This window comes from Aotus nancymaae, unplaced genomic scaffold, assembly GCF_030222135.1.
Source record: "Aotus nancymaae isolate 86718 unplaced genomic scaffold, 86718_ANA_hifiasm-v0.15.2.pri h1tg000067l, whole genome shotgun sequence".
NCBI classification, from domain to species: domain Eukaryota; kingdom Metazoa; phylum Chordata; class Mammalia; order Primates; family Aotidae; genus Aotus; species Aotus nancymaae.
The window spans coordinates 27,263,569-27,281,687 of NW_026988482.1; the positions used below are offsets into that span (position 1 = coordinate 27,263,569).

Below are 18,119 nucleotides of genomic sequence, written 5' to 3' on the forward strand. Positions count from 1 at the left end.
TACTGACAGTGCAAAGAAATACTTATAAGCAGTAAAGAGTGGTCTTAGGATGGTAAAAGAGAGATAAATATGTCAGACTCCATTCACTTCTATTTTTTCAATATAAACACATAACAAACATGACAGTTTAAAGTTGGGATTTTTACTTAAAAGTCTTAAGAATTCAAGTATCTCCCTTAGACACTATTATTATTATGTCGATGATCACAAAGCCCTTATGTACTTTATACAAAGTAGAGTCACTATCTGCTCTAACACCATATGGATTTAGACAGGATAGACTTTAAATCTTTTTATTATAGTATTTGCATGTTAACCATCAAAATCACAAAGATAGCAATAATATGTATAAACAGCTTCAGAGAATAAATGAATTTTCTCTTAGAATGGCATCTGCATGTAAAGTTTTATCCAAAATTTACCAAAATAATATTCAGATTCTGTGTTGTGCTCCAACAGATGAATCTTACGAGAACATCTCTGTGAAGAAGCAAACAACAACTAAGCACAAATTCAGCTCTCAGTACAGGTTGTGTAGCTAGTACCTAGAGTTTAAATTACAGCCTCAGACTTATTTCTGCCAACTCAAAGAGTGGAGTGCTAGATGTTCTCAACACCCTCAAATAGACAGAAAACCCAAACTTGCAAATGATAACAAACAGTAAACCTGCAGATATTTATGAGATGACTATTAATCAAGGGTAGCAGGGGGAGGAAAAAGAAAAAAAGAAACATAGGGGGGACAAATCTCAGTACAGCAGAAGGCAGCAGCATATGGAGCCCACAATATCTAGTTCTGCTTACTCTTCCATTTTTGTTGCTTTTGGGGAAACTCAACTATCTTCCTTCTGCCAATAGATCTTCCTAGGAGCACACTGTACAATATTGCAGCCTCTAGCCATGTGTGGCTATTTAAATTAAAATTAAATAAAATTTAAAATCTAATTCCTTAGTTGCACTAGTCACATTTCAAGTACTCAATAGCTACATGTGACTACTGTCTATCACATTGGAATATTGGTAATAAAACCTTTTCATCATTGCAGAAAGTTCTGTTGAATAGCACTGACCCTAGACTTCCCTGTTGCTCTGTAGAGCACAATGGAAGGGATTCTAGGCACAGCAAGGCACCTGTCAGGCCCCACTGGCTCACAGTCCTTGGAAGGGAGCAATATTAGACATAATAATTGACCCTTCAGAACTTTAGTGTGCTGGGCTTCAATAACTTCCCTATTCCTTACTCTCCCCTGTGTGCCACACACTTGCCATTACAAATCAGAAAGCGGAGGGGAGATACTTAAAGCAAAGTTTGTATTAGAAAATTTCAATTCAGAAGAAGGCTGTGTTGGCAGGGGACTGAGCTGGCTAAGGATTTGTCTTCTTTTGAACTAAGCTATATAATAAGACTATTTAAATAACTAAAAAAGGAAAAAAAGAATGATGGAGAAAGGAAACCAACAACAAAAATTGTTCAAAATTTTCAACAGAAACTTCTCAACATCTGCAAGACTATCACCGTCTTTTTCCAAGGCAAGGAATATAAAAGATGTATTTCTAGGCTATTTTCCTAATCAATGTCAGGCTTAATTTCTGTGTTATTTAATAAGACCAAATAAACTATTTTTCTATATCCTACTTGTATACAATATCTCCAAAATCTGGATTAAATAAAAGCACCATAAATCCTACTGATCAAGACTGTGTGTGGTGACTCATGCCTGTAATCCCAGCACTTTGGGAGGTTGAGGTGGGCCGATCGCTTGAGCTCAGGAATTTGACACATGCCTGGGCAACATGGCTGAACCTCGTCTCTATTTAAAAAAAAAAAAATTCTTACTGATCAAATGGTGAAAACAAAAGTTACGAACGCAAAAGCATGAAACATACTTTGTTAGCCACTCTTATTTCCTAGAATCCAGCAAGCACAAGAATTTTAACACCTATCATTTGGAAGCTTAATTATCTGCCATGAAGCCAACATACTGTTACTTAGTTAAGGTAGTTTTATCTGCTTCTTGACTCTATCTGGGTATTTTGTTATAAAGGATCATGGTTTATAATACTACTACTTCCTTTTTGTTTTTGAGACAGGGTCTTACTCTGTTACCCAGTGGCATCATCTTGGCTTACTGCAACCTCCAACTCCCAGGTTCAAGCGATTCTCCCGCCTCAGCCTCCCAAAGTGCTCAGATTATAGGTGTAAGCCACCTCGCCTAGTCAACTTCTTTTTTTAGTTTATTTTTAATTTAAATAAACAAGAAGGCACAGCAGAACCAAAGAAACTTTGTTTTTTCTGTTCTTTTTACTAAAAAGTCTCAGAATTTTTATTGATTTCCTGAAAAAAATAAATATTTTTGAAAATTTATAACAAATTTTCATACAATAGAATCATACAGTATTTGTCTTTTGTGACTGGGTTACTTCACTTAGCATAATGTCCTCAAGCTTCATCCAAGCTATAGCATATCAAAATTTCTTTTAAAGGTTGAATAATATTCCACTGTATGTACACACCATTTTGCTTATCCATTCATCTCTTGATGGATACTTTAATTACTTCCACGTCTTAGCTATTGTGAATACTGCTGTGAACATAACATAAAAAAGGAGCTTGGAATGTTTAGGTAGTATCAAAATGCACAAAGAATGGGCCGGAAGCAGTGGCTCATGTCTGTAATCCCAGCACTTTGCAAGGCCGAGTCGGGTGGATCACGAGGTCAAGAGATCAAGACCATCTTGGTAAAATGGTGAAACACCGTCCAAAAATACAAAAATTAGCTAGGCATGGTGGTGGGCGCCTGTAATCCCAGCTACTCAGGAGGCTGAGGCAGGAGAATTGCTTGAACCCAACCCAGGAGGCAGAAGTTGCAGTGAGCCGAGATCGTGCCACTGCATTCCAGTCTGGCAACAAAGCTGGACTCCATCTCAAAAAAAAAAAAAAAAACAAAAAAACAAAGATTCACAAACAATGATTAAAAGATGGAATGCAAACCAAGTGATTTTGAACACATTCATTTGATTCCAACCTAAGACTGTTGGTTAATTTTTTTTGAAGATATTTATTGTTTTCAATGTTTTGAATTTTTGTAATTGTTAACATTAGGTCAGGATCTATTTAAAAATAAATTAAAAGTGGATGAGCATGTTGGCTCATGCCTGTAATCCTAGCACTTTGGGAGGCCAAAGTAGGCAGATCAAGAGGTCAGGAGTTCAAGATCAGCCTGACCAATATATGGTGAAACCCCGTCTTTACTAAAAATACAAAAATTAGCCAGGCATGGTGGTGCATAACTGTAGTCCCAGTTACTCAGGAAGCTAGATAGAAGAATTGCTTGAACCCAGAAAGTGGAGGTTGCAGTGAGCTGAGATTGCACCACTGCACTCAGAGCTACAGAGCGAGATCTGTCTCAAAAGAAAGTAAGTGAATAAAATAAAATAAATTAAAAGCTCATGAATTTTGTGTCTGTCTGGAAAACAGGGTTTGACTTTCACAGATAAAGAGAGTCCAACACATATCATACAGAGTCCAAAAACGTACTCCACAAGATTATGGATTTTTTTTTTAGCTTTCACGGAAGAGATTTTAAAAGGCCAGGTGTGGTGGCTCACACCTGTAATCCCAATATTTTGGGAGGCTGAGGTGAGAGGATTATTTGAGGCCAGAAATTCAAGACCTGGGCACCAACCATGACTCAGTCTCTACAAAAACATTTTAAAAAATTAGCCAGGCATGGTGGCATGTTTCTGTGGTCCCAGCTACTTGGGAGGCTGAGGCGGAAGGATCCCTTGAGCCTAGAAGTTCGAGTTGAATATGCCAACTTGCACAACAGAGCAGCGACCGTCTCTTTAAAAGAAAAAAGCAAATTTCATATTGGGAGGTCTGGATAGAAAATAGGCAATAAAGAAAAGGTTACTTTTCCCCCTCCAATGTGAAAAATTTTGGTATAATACATGGAACACAAAATTTACCACCCTGACCCTTTTTTTTTTTTTTTTTTTAAGAGATGAAGTCTCACTCTGTCACTCAGGGTGGAGTGAAGTGGCATGATCCAGGCTCACTGCAACCTCCGCCTCCCGGGTTCAAGTAATTCTCCTACCTCAGCCTCCCAAGTAGCTGGAATTACAGGTTCCCCCCACCACATCCGGCTAACTTTTGTATTTTTGGTAGAGTTGGGGTTTTACAATGTTGGTCAGGCTAATCTCAAATTCCTGACCTCAAGTGATGCACCCACCTTGGCCACCTAAAGTACTGGGATTATAGGTGTGAGCCACTGCACCCAGACTACCTTGACCTTTTTAAGTGTACAGTTCAGTAGTATAAAATACATCCATAAAGCTGTGTAATTAACATGACCACCCATCTCTAGAACTCTTTACTTTTTTTTTTTTTTTGAGACGGAGTTTCGCTCTTGTTACCCAGGCTGGGGTGCAGTGGTGCGATCTCGGCTCACCGCAGCCTCCGCCTCCTGGGTTCAGGCAATTCTCCTACCTCAGCCTCCTGAGTAGCTGGGATTACAGGCGCGCGCCACCATGCCCAGCTAATTTTTTGTATTTTTAGTAGAGACAGGGTTTCACCATGTTGACCAGGATGGTCTCGATCTCTTGACCTCGTGATCCACCCGCCTCGGCCTCCCAAAGTGCTGGGATTACAGGCGTCTTTACATTTTTTAAGACTGATACTCTATATCCATTAAACAGTAACTTCCTGTTTCCTTATTCCCCTAGTCCCTGGCAATTACTATTCTACTTTCTGTCTCTGATTTTTTTTTTTTTAATGTTCTGAATCAGTGTCTATGCCTTTATGACTCTGACTATACCTACACTCATATCAACAGAATCATACAGTATTTGTCTTTTGTGACTGTGTTACTGCACTTAGCATAATGTCCTCAAGCTTCATCCATGCTATAGCATATCAAAATTTCTTTTAAAGGTTGAATAATATTCCACTGTATGTACACACCATTTTGCTTATCCATTCATCTCTTGATGGATACTTCAATTACTTCCACATTTTAGCTATTGCGAATGCTGCTGCTGTGAACACAGATTTACAGATACCTCTTTGAGACCCTGCTTTCATTTCTTTGGAGTATATATGCAAAATGGAATTTCTTAATCACATGGTAATTCTGTGTTTAATTTTTTGAGGAACTGCCACACTGTTTTCCACAGTGACTATACCACTTTACATTCCCACTATCTGCAAAGAGGTTCCAATTTCTCCGTATACTCACCAATAATTATTTATTTATTTTTTAAAGTAACCTTCCCAATGAGTGTGAAGCAGTATCACACAATAGTTGTGAACTGCATTTCCCTCATAACTAGTGATGCTGAGCATCTTTTCATGTGCTTATTAGCCAGCTGTCTATTTTTCTTTGGTGAAAGGTCCATTCAAGTCCTTTGCCCATTTCTGAATTGGGTTGTTTTTTGTGGCTGAGACTTCCTACTATTTTTAATGATACTACTGTGATTTAAGGGCTCTGTCTGGTAGAATTCCCAATGATCACTTTAACATTTTCTAAACAGAAAAAGAAAACAAGAAGAATCATCTTTCTGGTATGGTTTTAGTTAATGAAGTCTCCAGGAACTATTGTTATTCTGGGGTTTCAACTATAGATACAGAACTTAAATACAGATTAATTGTCATAATTAAAATAATAATAAGAGGTGTAAGCTGAAAGATGTTTGTAGTTTGCTCAGTTATAAGATAACATAACAATTAAGGCCAGGTGCAGTGGCTCACTCCTGTAATCCCGGCACTTTGGGAGGTCAAGGCATGTGGATCACAAGGTCAGGGGACTGAGACCTCCAGCCTGGTGACAGAGCGAGACTCTGTCTCAAAAAAAAAAAAAAAAAAAAAGATAATGAACAGTCAAAATTTGAGGTTAAAAAAACCATTTTTACCTTTATTATTCTTATCCATTTTAGGAAGAAATACATATGTACAGGCTCAACCATAAGAAAATAAAATTATACTGAAAAACGTAGAAGACATCTTACCGGATCTGTTGTAGTGATATGGGCATTTTAATTTGCTGGTAATAATCAGGGTATTTTTTCTTTGAGGGCAAATGGAAAAAAGGTTCAGCTATTAGCTGCCCTTGGTTATTCCGACAACTCCTAACTGTGTCATAAAGCTGATAAAAAGGATTTGAAACATCCATAAAGGAAGTGATGCTTTCTGCTTCTGACTCTCCCTCTTCATAACGTGCAGCTGGAAAGACAAAAAAAAGTATTTAAAAGGGGAAGAATGAGATGAAGAAAGAACCATACTTTAAAGTTCATTTAACAACCTTCTAGACTGAACTATATATACTTGAGACTTATTATCATTTTTGAGACAAGGTCTGGCTCTGTCACCCAGGCTGGAGTGCAACGGCACAATCTTGGCTCACTGCAACCTCTGCCTCCAGGGCTCAATTTTCCCGCTTCAGTCTCCCGAGTAGCTGAGACCACAGACGCACATCACCACGCCTGGCTAATTTTTTGATTTTTTTAGTAGAGATGGAGGCTCAGGTGATCCACCACCCTCAGCCTCCTGAAGTGCTGGGATTACAGGTGTTAGCCCCCATGCCAGGCCCTTTTTAAAAAAATTATAAGATAATTAGAATAATTACTTTAAAAAAACAGTCTCTAAGGCTAGGTATGGTGGTTAACGCCTGTAATCCCAGCACTTGTGGGAGGCTGAGGCAGGCAGATCACAAGGTCAGGAGGCGGGGACCAGCCTGGCCAACATGGTGAAACCCCATCTCTAATAAAAATACAAAAATTAGCTGGGCATGGTGGCGTGCACCTGTAATTCCAGCTACTCCAGAGGTTGAGGCACTCATCTTTTTCATATGAGAAAACTGGGCAGGTAAGGTTAATTACTTGCAGAAGTTCAGCCACCACATAAAGCAGTTAAAGGGGACTGGGAACCAGAGTCGTGGAACCAGAAGCAGGTAAGAATTTGAAACTAGTCTTTTCTGACTCTACTACCTCTGATCTCTCCCCTAAAGAGCTTGGAGTTGGATTTATACCTAGATATATATTTTGTTGCTACTGTAAGCTGCATCTTTTAAAAAAATTATCAACTGTAATCTTTATACAGCTTTTCTGATCCTTAAACCTTCACTGTTGTCATTGTAGGCTGGCTAGTACTATGAGTAACAAAGCTAACAGTATTACCCTGTTTCTATTGGTAAGGAAAATGCTGTTACCTTTTCTCAGTTAAAAATGGAGACACCCTTTGGTGGGCACAGTGGCTCACATCTGTAATCCCGACAATTTGGGAGGCGGAGGTGGGTAGATTGTCTGAGCTCAGGAGTTTGAGACCAGCATGGGCAACATGATGGAACCCCGTCTCTACCACAAACACAAAAAATTTGCTGGGTATGTTGGCACACGCCTGTGGTGCCAGCTATGCTGGAGGTTGATATGGAAAGACTGCTTAAGCCTGGGAGGTGAAGGTGGCAGTGAGCTGAGATTGGGCCACTGCACTACAGCCTGGGCGACACAGCGAGACCCAGTCTCAAGAAAAAACGGAGGCTGGGAGCAGTGGCTCACACTTGTAATCCCAGCTACTTGGGAGGCTGAGGCAGGAGAATCACTTGAACGGGAGGGGGAGGTTGCAGCGAACAGAGGTTGCAGCAAGCAGGTATTGTGCCACTGCACTCCAGCCTGGGTGACAAGAGCAAAACTCAGTCTCCCCCCAAAAAAAAAAAAAGTCTGTATCAATCCTCCTTCTCTTACTAGTTATCAGATAATTTTTATCTTGAATGGGAACTGAAATAGTTATCAAATGCATCTGCTGAGTAAATCATATGATTTTACTCTTTTGTTACTGTGGTGAATTTACTTTTTAAAAAAAATTTTATTTTTATTTTTAATTTTTAATGAAGCACTGTGGTTTGTATGAATTTACTTTTTTATCTTTTCTAATGCTAACCCCAACTGTGTCATTATATACTATCTTTTAAATACACTGCTAGACAGTGTGCTTATATATTGTTCGGCTTTGATGTCTAGGTTACATTAGATTCACAGGTTATATTAGATTCATAGAATGAACTAGGGAGCTCTTTTTCTATTCTCTGCATTGAGTTTATACAAAATTATATTCCTTAAATGTTTGGCCTGGTGTTTAAGAGACAGAGTCTCACTCTGTTGCCAAGGCTGAAGTGCAGTGGTACAATCATAGTTTAAGTGGTATAATCATAGTTTAAACTCAAACTCCTGGGCTCAAGCAGTCCTCCTGCCTCAGACTACCAAGTAGGTAGGACTACAGACATGAAACACACCACACCCAGCTAATTTTTCTTTTTCTTTTTGTAGAGATGAAGTCTCACTATATTGCCCAGGCTGGTCTTGAACTCCTGGATTCAAGTGATTCTCCTGCCTCTGCCTCCCAAAGTGTTGGGATTACAGGCGTGAGCCAGCCTTTTTATTCGGGAATCCGTTTTAGACATTTGTCATTTTCTAGAAATCTGTTCATCTAAATTTTAAAATTTATTTTCATAAAGTTATTCACACTTTTTTTTTGTGGGGGTGGGGGATGAAGTCTCACCCTTGTTGCCCAGGTTGGAGTGCAATGGCACAATCTTGGCTCACAGAAACCTCCACCTTCCAGGTTCAAGCGATTCTCCTGTCTCAGCCTCCCGAGTAGCTGGAATTACAGGCATGCGCCACCATGCCTGGCTAATTTTGTATTTTTTTTTTCTTTTTGAGACAGAGTCTCGTCCTGTCGCCCAGGCTGTAGTGCAATAGCATGATCTTGGCTCACTGCAACCTCCGCCTCCTGGGTTCAAGTGATTCTACTGCCTCAGCCTCCCAAGTAGCTGGGATTACAGGTGTCCACCACCACACTGAGCTAATTTTTTATATCTTTAGTAGAGACAGGGTTTCATCATGTTGGCCAGGCTGGTCTCGAACTCCTGACCTCATGATCCGCCCGCCTTGGCCTCCCAAAGTGCTGGGATTACAGGCATGAGCCACCATGTCCAGCCCCCTAATTTTGTATTTTTAGTAGAGACAGGGTTTCTCCATGTTGGTCAGGCTGGTCTCGAACTCCCAGCCTCAGATGATCCACCTGTCTCAGCCTCCCAAAATGCTGGGATTACAGGAGTGAGCCGCTGGGCCTGGCCTTATTCACACATTCTTTTTAAAAAGTCTGTATGCTCTCCTCCCCACCAATATTGTTTACTTATGCCTTCTTGATAATCTCACCTCAGATTTGTTTATTAAGGGTTTTGACAGAATAACTTTTGACTTTATTGATCTTTCCTGTTAAAGGTTTCCTTCCTTTTCTTTTTCTTTTTTTGAGACAGGGCTGGAGTGCAGTGGTGAGATTCAGACTCAATGCAGCCTCAACCTCCCAGGCTCAAGTGATCCTCCCATCTCAGCCTCTGGAGTAGCTGAGACTACACATGGCTAATTTTAAAATTTTTCTTGTAGAATTAGCTGGGCATGGTGGCAATGTACCTGTGGTCCCAGCTACTTGGGAGGCTGAGGCAGGAGGATTGCTGGAGCCCAGGGGTGGAGGTTGCAGGGAGCCGAGATCACACCACTGCACTCCAACCTGAGTGACAGAGTGCAACCCTGTCTCAAAATAAATTTTTTTTTTGGTAGAGGCAGGGTCTTTCTATGTTGAGCAGGCTGGTTTCAAACTTCTGGACTCAAGCGATGCTCCTGCCTCATCCTCTAAAACTGCTGGGATAACAGGCACGAGCCAGTGCACCAGCCTGCATTGTTTTAAGCCACTAAGTTTGTGGTACTGTGTCAGCAGCAATAGGAAACAAATACATACATGAAGAAGTGTGTTCAAATCTCTATCTTCATTGGTTTTCTGTTTAGCTAGAGGGAAGAGGGCTCTTAGACTAAGGGTAGTGTTTTAAATTTCTCTGTAAAGTTTAATCTGCTTGTTTTACATATTTTGAGCTCTTCCACAATTTATCTTGCTGAAGAAATTAACCTTCTACCATTATTAGGTAATCCTTTTTATCTGTGTAATGATCTTTGTTTGCCGGTCCATCTTATCAAAAGTCAATGTGGCTACTCCAGTTATTATTTGCCTGGTGTATCTTTTAGTCATCCTTTTTTTCTTTTCATTAAGACAAAAGCCCAAATTTATTATTTTTATTTAACTACACATGGCTAATTAAAAAATTTTTTTTTAATTTATTTTTTTGAGAAGGGTCTCACTCTGTTGCACAGGCTGGAGTGGAGTGGTGTAATCATAGCTCACTGCAGCCTCGACCTCTCTGGGCTCAGGATCCTCCCACCTCAGCTTCCCAAGTAGCTAGGACTACAGGCATGCACCAACACAACTGAAAAAAATTTTTATTTTTTGTAGATACAGCATTTGGCCATGTTGCCCAGGCTGGTCTTGAACTTTTGGGCTCAAGTGATCCTCCTACCCAGGCTGCCCAAAGTGCTGGGAGCATGGGTGTGAGTCACTGCACCTGGCCTTATCCATCCTTTTAGATTCAACTTTCTTATATTTTTATATTTAAGATGTGTCTCTTGTAACCAGCCATATAATCTCTCTTTTTTTTTTTTTTTAAGATAAGAGTCTTGCTTTTTTTTTGAGATAGAGTCTGGCTCTGTTGCCCAGGCTAGAGTACAGTGGCATGATCTCAGCTCACTGCAACCTCTGCTTCCTGGGATCAAGAGACTCTCCTGACTAAGCTGACCAAGTAGCTGAGACTACAGACATGCACCATCATGCCTGGTCAATTTTTGTATTTTCAGTAGAGACAGGGTTTCACCATGTTGGCCAGGCTGGTCTTGAACTCCTGACCTCAAGTGATCCACCTGCCTCAGTCTCCCAAAGTGCTGGGATCACAGGTGTGAGCCAATGTGCCTGACCATGTGTCACTGTTATAATCAGTAAAAAAGAAGGCTAACAAGATAATATTTTTTTCAATTTCTGATAAGACCAGGCCCAATTTAAATTAAAAAATACTTAATTCTATAGATCAATGTGTCAAAAGGGTAAATTTATAAATAATGTTGTATAGTGATTATGAAATTTCCATAAAGATTTAGTTAAAAACAAGATACAACTGGAGAAATCTGTTGTATAACATTCAGTTGTAAAATTGACAGATATACCAGAATAACTTACTGAAACAAATTTTATCTTTACACATAAAAAAATCTATGGTAAAAGGGAAAATATTATATAAAACTTAAGAGAAAGACAATTACATCAAATATACATCTACTACTGTCCTTTAGGGCGTTATTTATTAAAACATGGTGTTCTTTAACATCGATTTCTAATGCCTAATAATGTCCTTTATTGGACTTGTTTAAATGACAATTTACCACACTGCTTTCTGATTATAACTTATAACTACCTTTAAATCATAAGTTCTAGCCAAGAAGAAATTAGAACCTACTGAAAATGTAAGCTAAAGGCCTGAAAATCTAATATGAATGTGGATTTCTGAGATTTTCTGATGCTTTTACTAGTTCTCACTATCATTGTAGGTTTTAAATCAGGATCTCCTAGATGATCAATTATTTTTGAAGAAGTATAATTTACCCAAATATGAGTTTTAAGACAAGATAAAGCATTAAGCGTTTGATAAGTCTGACAACCAGGGTACAATCAAAAGCAACAAAATAGCATGTACTTCCCAAACCAGCAAACTCTAGGCTAGAAGAAAATCACTACAATTTCCTTTAGCCAGAAGGATCCACTGAGAAGGCATTTGACTACTGAAAACCTAATGCCTACCAGCTAAAGCAGCATCTTCTTCACTTTCTGAGCCATACTGAAGTGCCATCGTAATTGCTGATAAACGACCTCCTTGTACTGCTCTTTTATTACTACAAAAAAAAAAAAAGGCCATCAGAAGACAGAGAAGGATGTTATAATAATTAGGTTACTTTACAGGGAATAGGAACTGTTAACAATGTGTTAAGGTAAAAGAAAAATAATTTCTATTCAACTGCCTCCTTAGTTTCTCTCTGTACTTAATGGTCCTCATATCAATATTTAGCCAAAGAAACTTTTTTCCTCTCAGAAAAGAGGGAGTGGAAAATAAGGATTCAGTCACAGTTGCTGATAATTCTCTTCGAAGACATTCATATTTTACAATACAAATTCAATTGTAATGCTAGTAGACATGGTGGCTCATGCCTCTAATCTCAGCAGTTTCGGAGGATGAGACGGGTGGATCACCTGAGGTCAGAAGTTTAAGACTAGTCTGGCCAACAGAAACTCCATCTCTAAAAAAAAAAATACACACACAAAAAAATTAGCCGGGTGTGGTAGCAGGCACCTGTAATCCCAGCTATTCAGGAGGCTGAGGCAGGAGAATCGCTTGAACCTGCGAGGTGGAGGTTGCAGAGATCATGTCACTGCACTCCAGCCTGGGCAAAGACAGCAAAACTTCATCTCAAAAAAAAAAAAACACCCAAAACAAATTATGTTCTGAATTTAAAAAACCTAGGCCAGGCGTGGTGACTCACACCTATAATCCCAGCACTTTGGGAGGCCGAGGCAGGTGTATCACGAGGTCAAGAGATTGAGACCATCCTGGTCAACACGGTGAAATCCGTCTCTACTAAAAATACAAAAATTAGCTGGGCACTGTGGTGCACGCCTGTAGTCCCAGCTACTCAGGAGGCTGAGGCAGGAGAATTGCTTGAACCCAGGAGGCGGAGGTTTTGGTGAGGCGAGATTGCGCCATTGCACTCCAGCCTGGGTAACAAGAGCAAAACTCTGTCTCAAAAAAAAAAAAAACCTATTAGTATTTAACTTCACATTATATTGGTAACTAACATTAAACACTGCCTCACAAATGATGCTTAAGCATTGTCTGAGAGGCAATGTAAGGCTTACTTTAGTAACTCAACTTTTTTATTTTGAGGCGGAGTTTCCCTCTGTTGCCCTGGCTGGAGTGCAGTGACATATCTCAGCTCACTGCAACCTCCACCTCGCGGGTTCAAACAATTCTCCCACCTCAGGCTCCCAAGTAGCTGGGATTACAAGTGTCCACCACCACACCCATGGGGTTTCAATATGTTGGCCAGGCTGGTCTCAAACTCCTGACCTCAGGTGATCCCCCACCTCAGCCTCCCAATGCTGTTGGGATTACATGTGTGAGCCACCAAGCCCGGCCTAGTAACTGAACCTTTTAAATAAACCATTTGACAACAAATTTTCATAACAAACCAACTATACCCAAAATATTCCTTCAAGATAGCCACTGGGAAAATACTAGTATGCATATCTTCATAAGCACAGGTCAGCTCTCAGACTAAACACTCTTTTTCTCACCGATAATACTTGCTAGTGGGATTTCTCTCTTCACCAAGGCTGCCTTTACTGTGTGAAGGACCTGTCAGTCTGGCTGCCGCCAAGTTTGATGGAGTCCTATCCAGAGATAAGATAAAAAAGCTTAGAAACCTGGTAGCTATGTGTGGGTACACACACACACACACACACACACACACACATACACACACACACACCCATTTTCTTCTCATCTAAATAGAAATACTAAAATACTTCTGAACTTCTACTATGCAGCATATTCTGCTTCAGGCCCTGGGGACTCTGCAGGGAAAAACAGATCAGGGCTGGTCCTAGAGAGCTTCTGGTCACTGCAGTGACCAAAACACCTGGTATTGAAACAACGTTAAGGCTAGAGGAAAGCTTTGAAAGTAGTCACCCAACCTTCTCATTTCAGGTAGGGGCAAATACACTCCTAAAACTAATACTACTTAAAGATCACAGTTCTAGTATAAGGAAAAGCCAGGATGAGACTGTGGATTTCCTGATAACTGGCTAAATAGCCTTACCGAAAAAATGAATATATACTAATATTACATATAAATACTATACTATTAAATACATAATTATTCTGTGTAATATTAATGTATAATATATATTACATATATGTATATATATTCATAATGTATAAAGCAATAAAAGTATATAGTGATGTTAAGTTTTTAAAATGTTTATTTTTAAATAAAGCCCTTCAGCAGCAATGAAGGGGCTAAGAGTTACTACTATCTTTAGAATCATATTATCAACTCTAAGTATCATCTTGAAATGCAACACCCACTATATTTATGTTTATTGATTTAACTACCTAGAAAATTCAGCAAATATAAAGGCAGAGGGGTTTTAGACATTTTCTTTCTTTCTTTTTTTTTTTGACACAGTAACCTCTGCCTCCTGGGTTCAATCAATTCACCTGCCTAAGCCTCCCAAGGAGCTGGGACTACAGGCATGCACCACCACGCCCAGCTAATTTTTGTATTTTTAGTAGAGACAGGGTTTCACCATGTCAGTCAGGTTGGTCTCAATCTCTTGAACTCGTGATCCGCCCACCTCAGCCTCCCAACCCTGCTGTGATTACAGGTGTGAGCCACCACGCCCGGCCTAGACATTTTCTTAAACTTACCTCATTCGAAGACTTGACTTAGCCATTTCATGATGTTCAATTTCAGCCTTTTTCATATAAAATATTTTTTTAATTGAATTTGCATCCTGTCAAGATGAAATTACTTGGTTTAAAAAAGGAACAGATAAAAGGACAGCTAAAACCCCCAACTCATGCTCTGGGCACCTTCTATGGTACTCTTTCCACTTGGAGCAAACTTCCATTCAATATCTACAAATCTGCATCCTCTAACCTTTCTGCAAGCTTCCAAAATATCTATCTTCATAAAGTTGTCACTAACTAAATGTAAGTTAAAATGCCTCCTAGTTCTTTCATGATTAGTCAAGTAATATTAAGACAAAGGTCTAATGGTATAATACAGTAATGCCCCATTGTCCATGGAAGATATAACACCACCCCCAGTAGACGTCTGAAACCTTGGACAATTACCACACCTGGAACACATTTCAGTCTATGACTTCCAGCCACAAATTTAATACCTTTTCCATCTTAACTAAGCACTTTTCATGCACTGTGGCTATAAGTTTTTGCAGTCTAAGGTGCAACAATAAAACTAGCATACTTCGGCCAGGCGCAGTGGCTCATGCCTGTAATCCCAGCACTTTGGGAGGCAGAAGCGGGTGGATCACGAGGTCAGGAATTCGAGACCAGCCTGGCCAACATGATGAAATCCCATCTCTACTAAAAATACAAATATTAGCTAGGTGTGGTGGCATGTGCATGTAATCCCAGCTACTTGGGAGCCTGAGGCAGGAGAATCACTTGAAGCAGGGAGTCGGCGGTTGCGGTGAGTGGAGATTGCGCGCCACAGCACTCCAGCCTGGAAACAGAGCAACAGTCTGTCTCAAGAGGAAAAAAAAAAACTAGCAAACTTCTTTTTCCTTCTTTACAGTTTCATGAATAGCAGATTTATCTTTTTTTCTTTTTGGTGGAAACAGTCTTCCTATGTAGACCAGGCTGGTCTCAAACTCCTAGCCTCAAGTGATCCTCCTGCCTTGGCCTCTCAAAGTGCTGGGATTATAGGCCTAAACACAGTGCCCAGCCAGGAGATTCGTTCTTACCATAGATCTTAGCAATCTCTGCATACTTTTTTTTTCCCTTTCTTAAGTCAAGAACTTTCACCTTTTCACTAAAAGGAATCACTTTAAAGCTTATTGAATTGCCAGCATCACAGGTCTTGTCCGTTGTGGCCATTATTAAGTACAATAAGGTTACTTGAACACAAGCACTGTGATACCACAACAATCGATCTGATAACCAAGATGGCTACTTAGTGACTAACAGCAGGTGGCATATACAGTGTGAATAGGCTGAACAAAGGAATGATTCATGTTCCAGGTGAGACAGGATAGGACAGAGGTGGATGGCATGAGATTTCATCACAATACTCAGAATGGTGTGCAATTTAAACTTATGAACTGCTTATTTCTGGAATTTTCCATTTAATACATTTAATATTTTCTGACCATAGAACCACAGAAAGCAAAACTGAAGATAAGGTGATGAACTATGGACAATGAACTCTACTTGTGTACACTGACCTAAAAATCAAAATAAAGATGCACTTTTAAGATTAAAGATTATATACATAAGTTTAGAATGAATGTACTTGCTTAAGTTTCTCTTCTCTTTAAAACTTATGTTAGAAAAAATAATTAGACCCAAAAGTAAAATTCTCAAACAACTAGCACTGTATACTATCAAAATGTCCTATCCTAATATTCACTTGGAATTTTTTTTTCTTTTTGAGACAGTCTCACTCTGTCGCCCAGGCTGGAGTGCAGTGGTGTGATCTCGGCTCACTGCTACCTCTGCCTTGGGTGCAAGTGATTCTCCTCCCTCAGCCTCCCTAAGCAGCGTGGTGCATGTCACCATGCCCAGCTAATTTTTTGTATTTTTGGTAGAGATGGAGTTTCACCACGTTGGCCAGGATGTTCTCAGTCTCTTGACTTTGTGATCCGCCTGCCCTCGGCCTCCCAAAGTGCTGAGATTACAGGCGTGAGCCACCACGCTCTGCCCAGAATTTCTTAAAATATGAAAAATAAAAGTTATCATTAACTACCAAGCAATTTTGAGTATTTGAGTCAGCATTCAGAAAATCGAAATGATTTCATTCCCAAAATATTTTCTGAGCATCCTTTGGCAAATTCTCAATGATATATGATTAATTCAATAATTTCTACAAGCAATTATTCATTACAGAACTATAAAACTTCTAAGAGGGAATTTGCAAAGCAAAGAAACAGTCATTTTACATTGTGTATTTTTATATATACAGACTGCTTTTTATATTTATTAAGTTTAAATGCAGGGAGTAAGTCAGTATTTAACTAAAAAATGGGTTCAAAACTAACCAGGTCTGGCATAAGGACAGAAATTCAGGTGAGTGGAATAGAACCAAGAATCTAGAAATAAACCCATATGTCTGTGGTCAACTGATTTCTAACAAAGTTGCCAAGACAATTCAATGGAAAAAGAATAATCTTTTCAATATATGGTGCTGGGATAATATCTCATGTCAAAGAATGGATTTGGACTCCTACCTTACATGTACCTCACACATACAAAAATTAGTTCAAACTGGATCAAAGATCTAAACATGTTAAGAGCTAAACTATAAAATTCTCATAAGAAAACACAGATGTAATATTTGTGATTTTGCATTAGGCAATGGTTTATTTGATATGACACCTAAGCATCAGCAACTAAGGAAAAAATAGATAAAGTGGACTTCATCAACATTTAAAACTTCTGTGTCAACAGACACAATTACAAAAGTGAAACGACAAGAGAATGAGAGAAAATATTTGCAGACCATTTATATGATAAGGGTATAATATCCAGAATATATAAAGAACTCTTACAACTCAACAACAAAAAGACAGGTAACACAATTAAAAAATGGGCAAATGATCTGAACAGACATTTCTCCAAAAACATATGAATGACCTAAAAATCAAAATAAAGAATGAAATGAAAAGATGTTGAGCATAATTAATCATTACAGAAACTTAAGTTAAAACCACAATGCCATACCACTTCACATCCACTGAGATAGCTACAATAAGAACAAAAACAAAAATGGAAAACAAGTGTTGGTGAGGACATGGAGAAACTGCAACACCTGGATATTGCTGGTGGGAATGTAAAATGGTATAGTTTGGAAAACAGTTTGGCAGTTCTTCAGAAAGTTAAATATACAGTTACCACATGACTCCGCAATTTCATTCCTAGGTATGAATCCAAGAGAAAAAAAAAAAACATGTATATGTATTTATATGTCCACATAAAAATTTCTATGTGAACATTCACAACAGCATTATTTATAATAGCCAATAAGTGGAAACTATCTAAATATCTATCAACTAATAAATGGGTAAATAAAATACAGTACATCCATATAGAACATTATTAGGCAATAAAAAGAACACAGCACTGACAGATGCCACAACATGGATGAACTCTGAAAACATGCTAAAGTGAAGGAATCTAGTCACAAAAAAATTCATATCCCATATTTTATGATTTCATATGTATAATATGGCAATAGGCAAACATACAGAGACTGAAAACAGATTTTAGGTTGCTTAGGGCTGGAGATGTTAGGGGGACATAAAAAGCGACAGTTGGCCGGGCGCGGTGGCTCACACCTATAATCCCAGCACTTTGGGAGTCCGAGGTGGGCGGATCACAAGGTCAAGAGATGGA

At 39.1% G+C, this 18,119-nt stretch overlaps 1 protein-coding gene across 50 annotated transcripts in view; it reads right to left on the reverse strand.

Moving 5' to 3' along the window:
* Positions 1 to 18,119, reverse strand: part of PBRM1 (polybromo 1) — a 153,860-nt gene that overhangs the window by 92,887 nt on the left and 42,854 nt on the right. For all 50 annotated transcript variants that reach the window (XM_064367191.1, XM_064367185.1, XM_064367168.1 and 47 more), the window contains 4 exons: positions 14,412 to 14,497; positions 13,277 to 13,372; positions 11,729 to 11,820; positions 6,007 to 6,220 (listed from right to left, as the gene is read on the reverse strand). In XM_064367191.1, the coding sequence (XP_064223261.1) occupies positions 6,007 to 6,220; positions 11,729 to 11,820; positions 13,277 to 13,372; positions 14,412 to 14,497 (488 nt within the window). The remainder of the gene's footprint in view (positions 1 to 6,006; positions 6,221 to 11,728; positions 11,821 to 13,276; positions 13,373 to 14,411; positions 14,498 to 18,119) is intronic.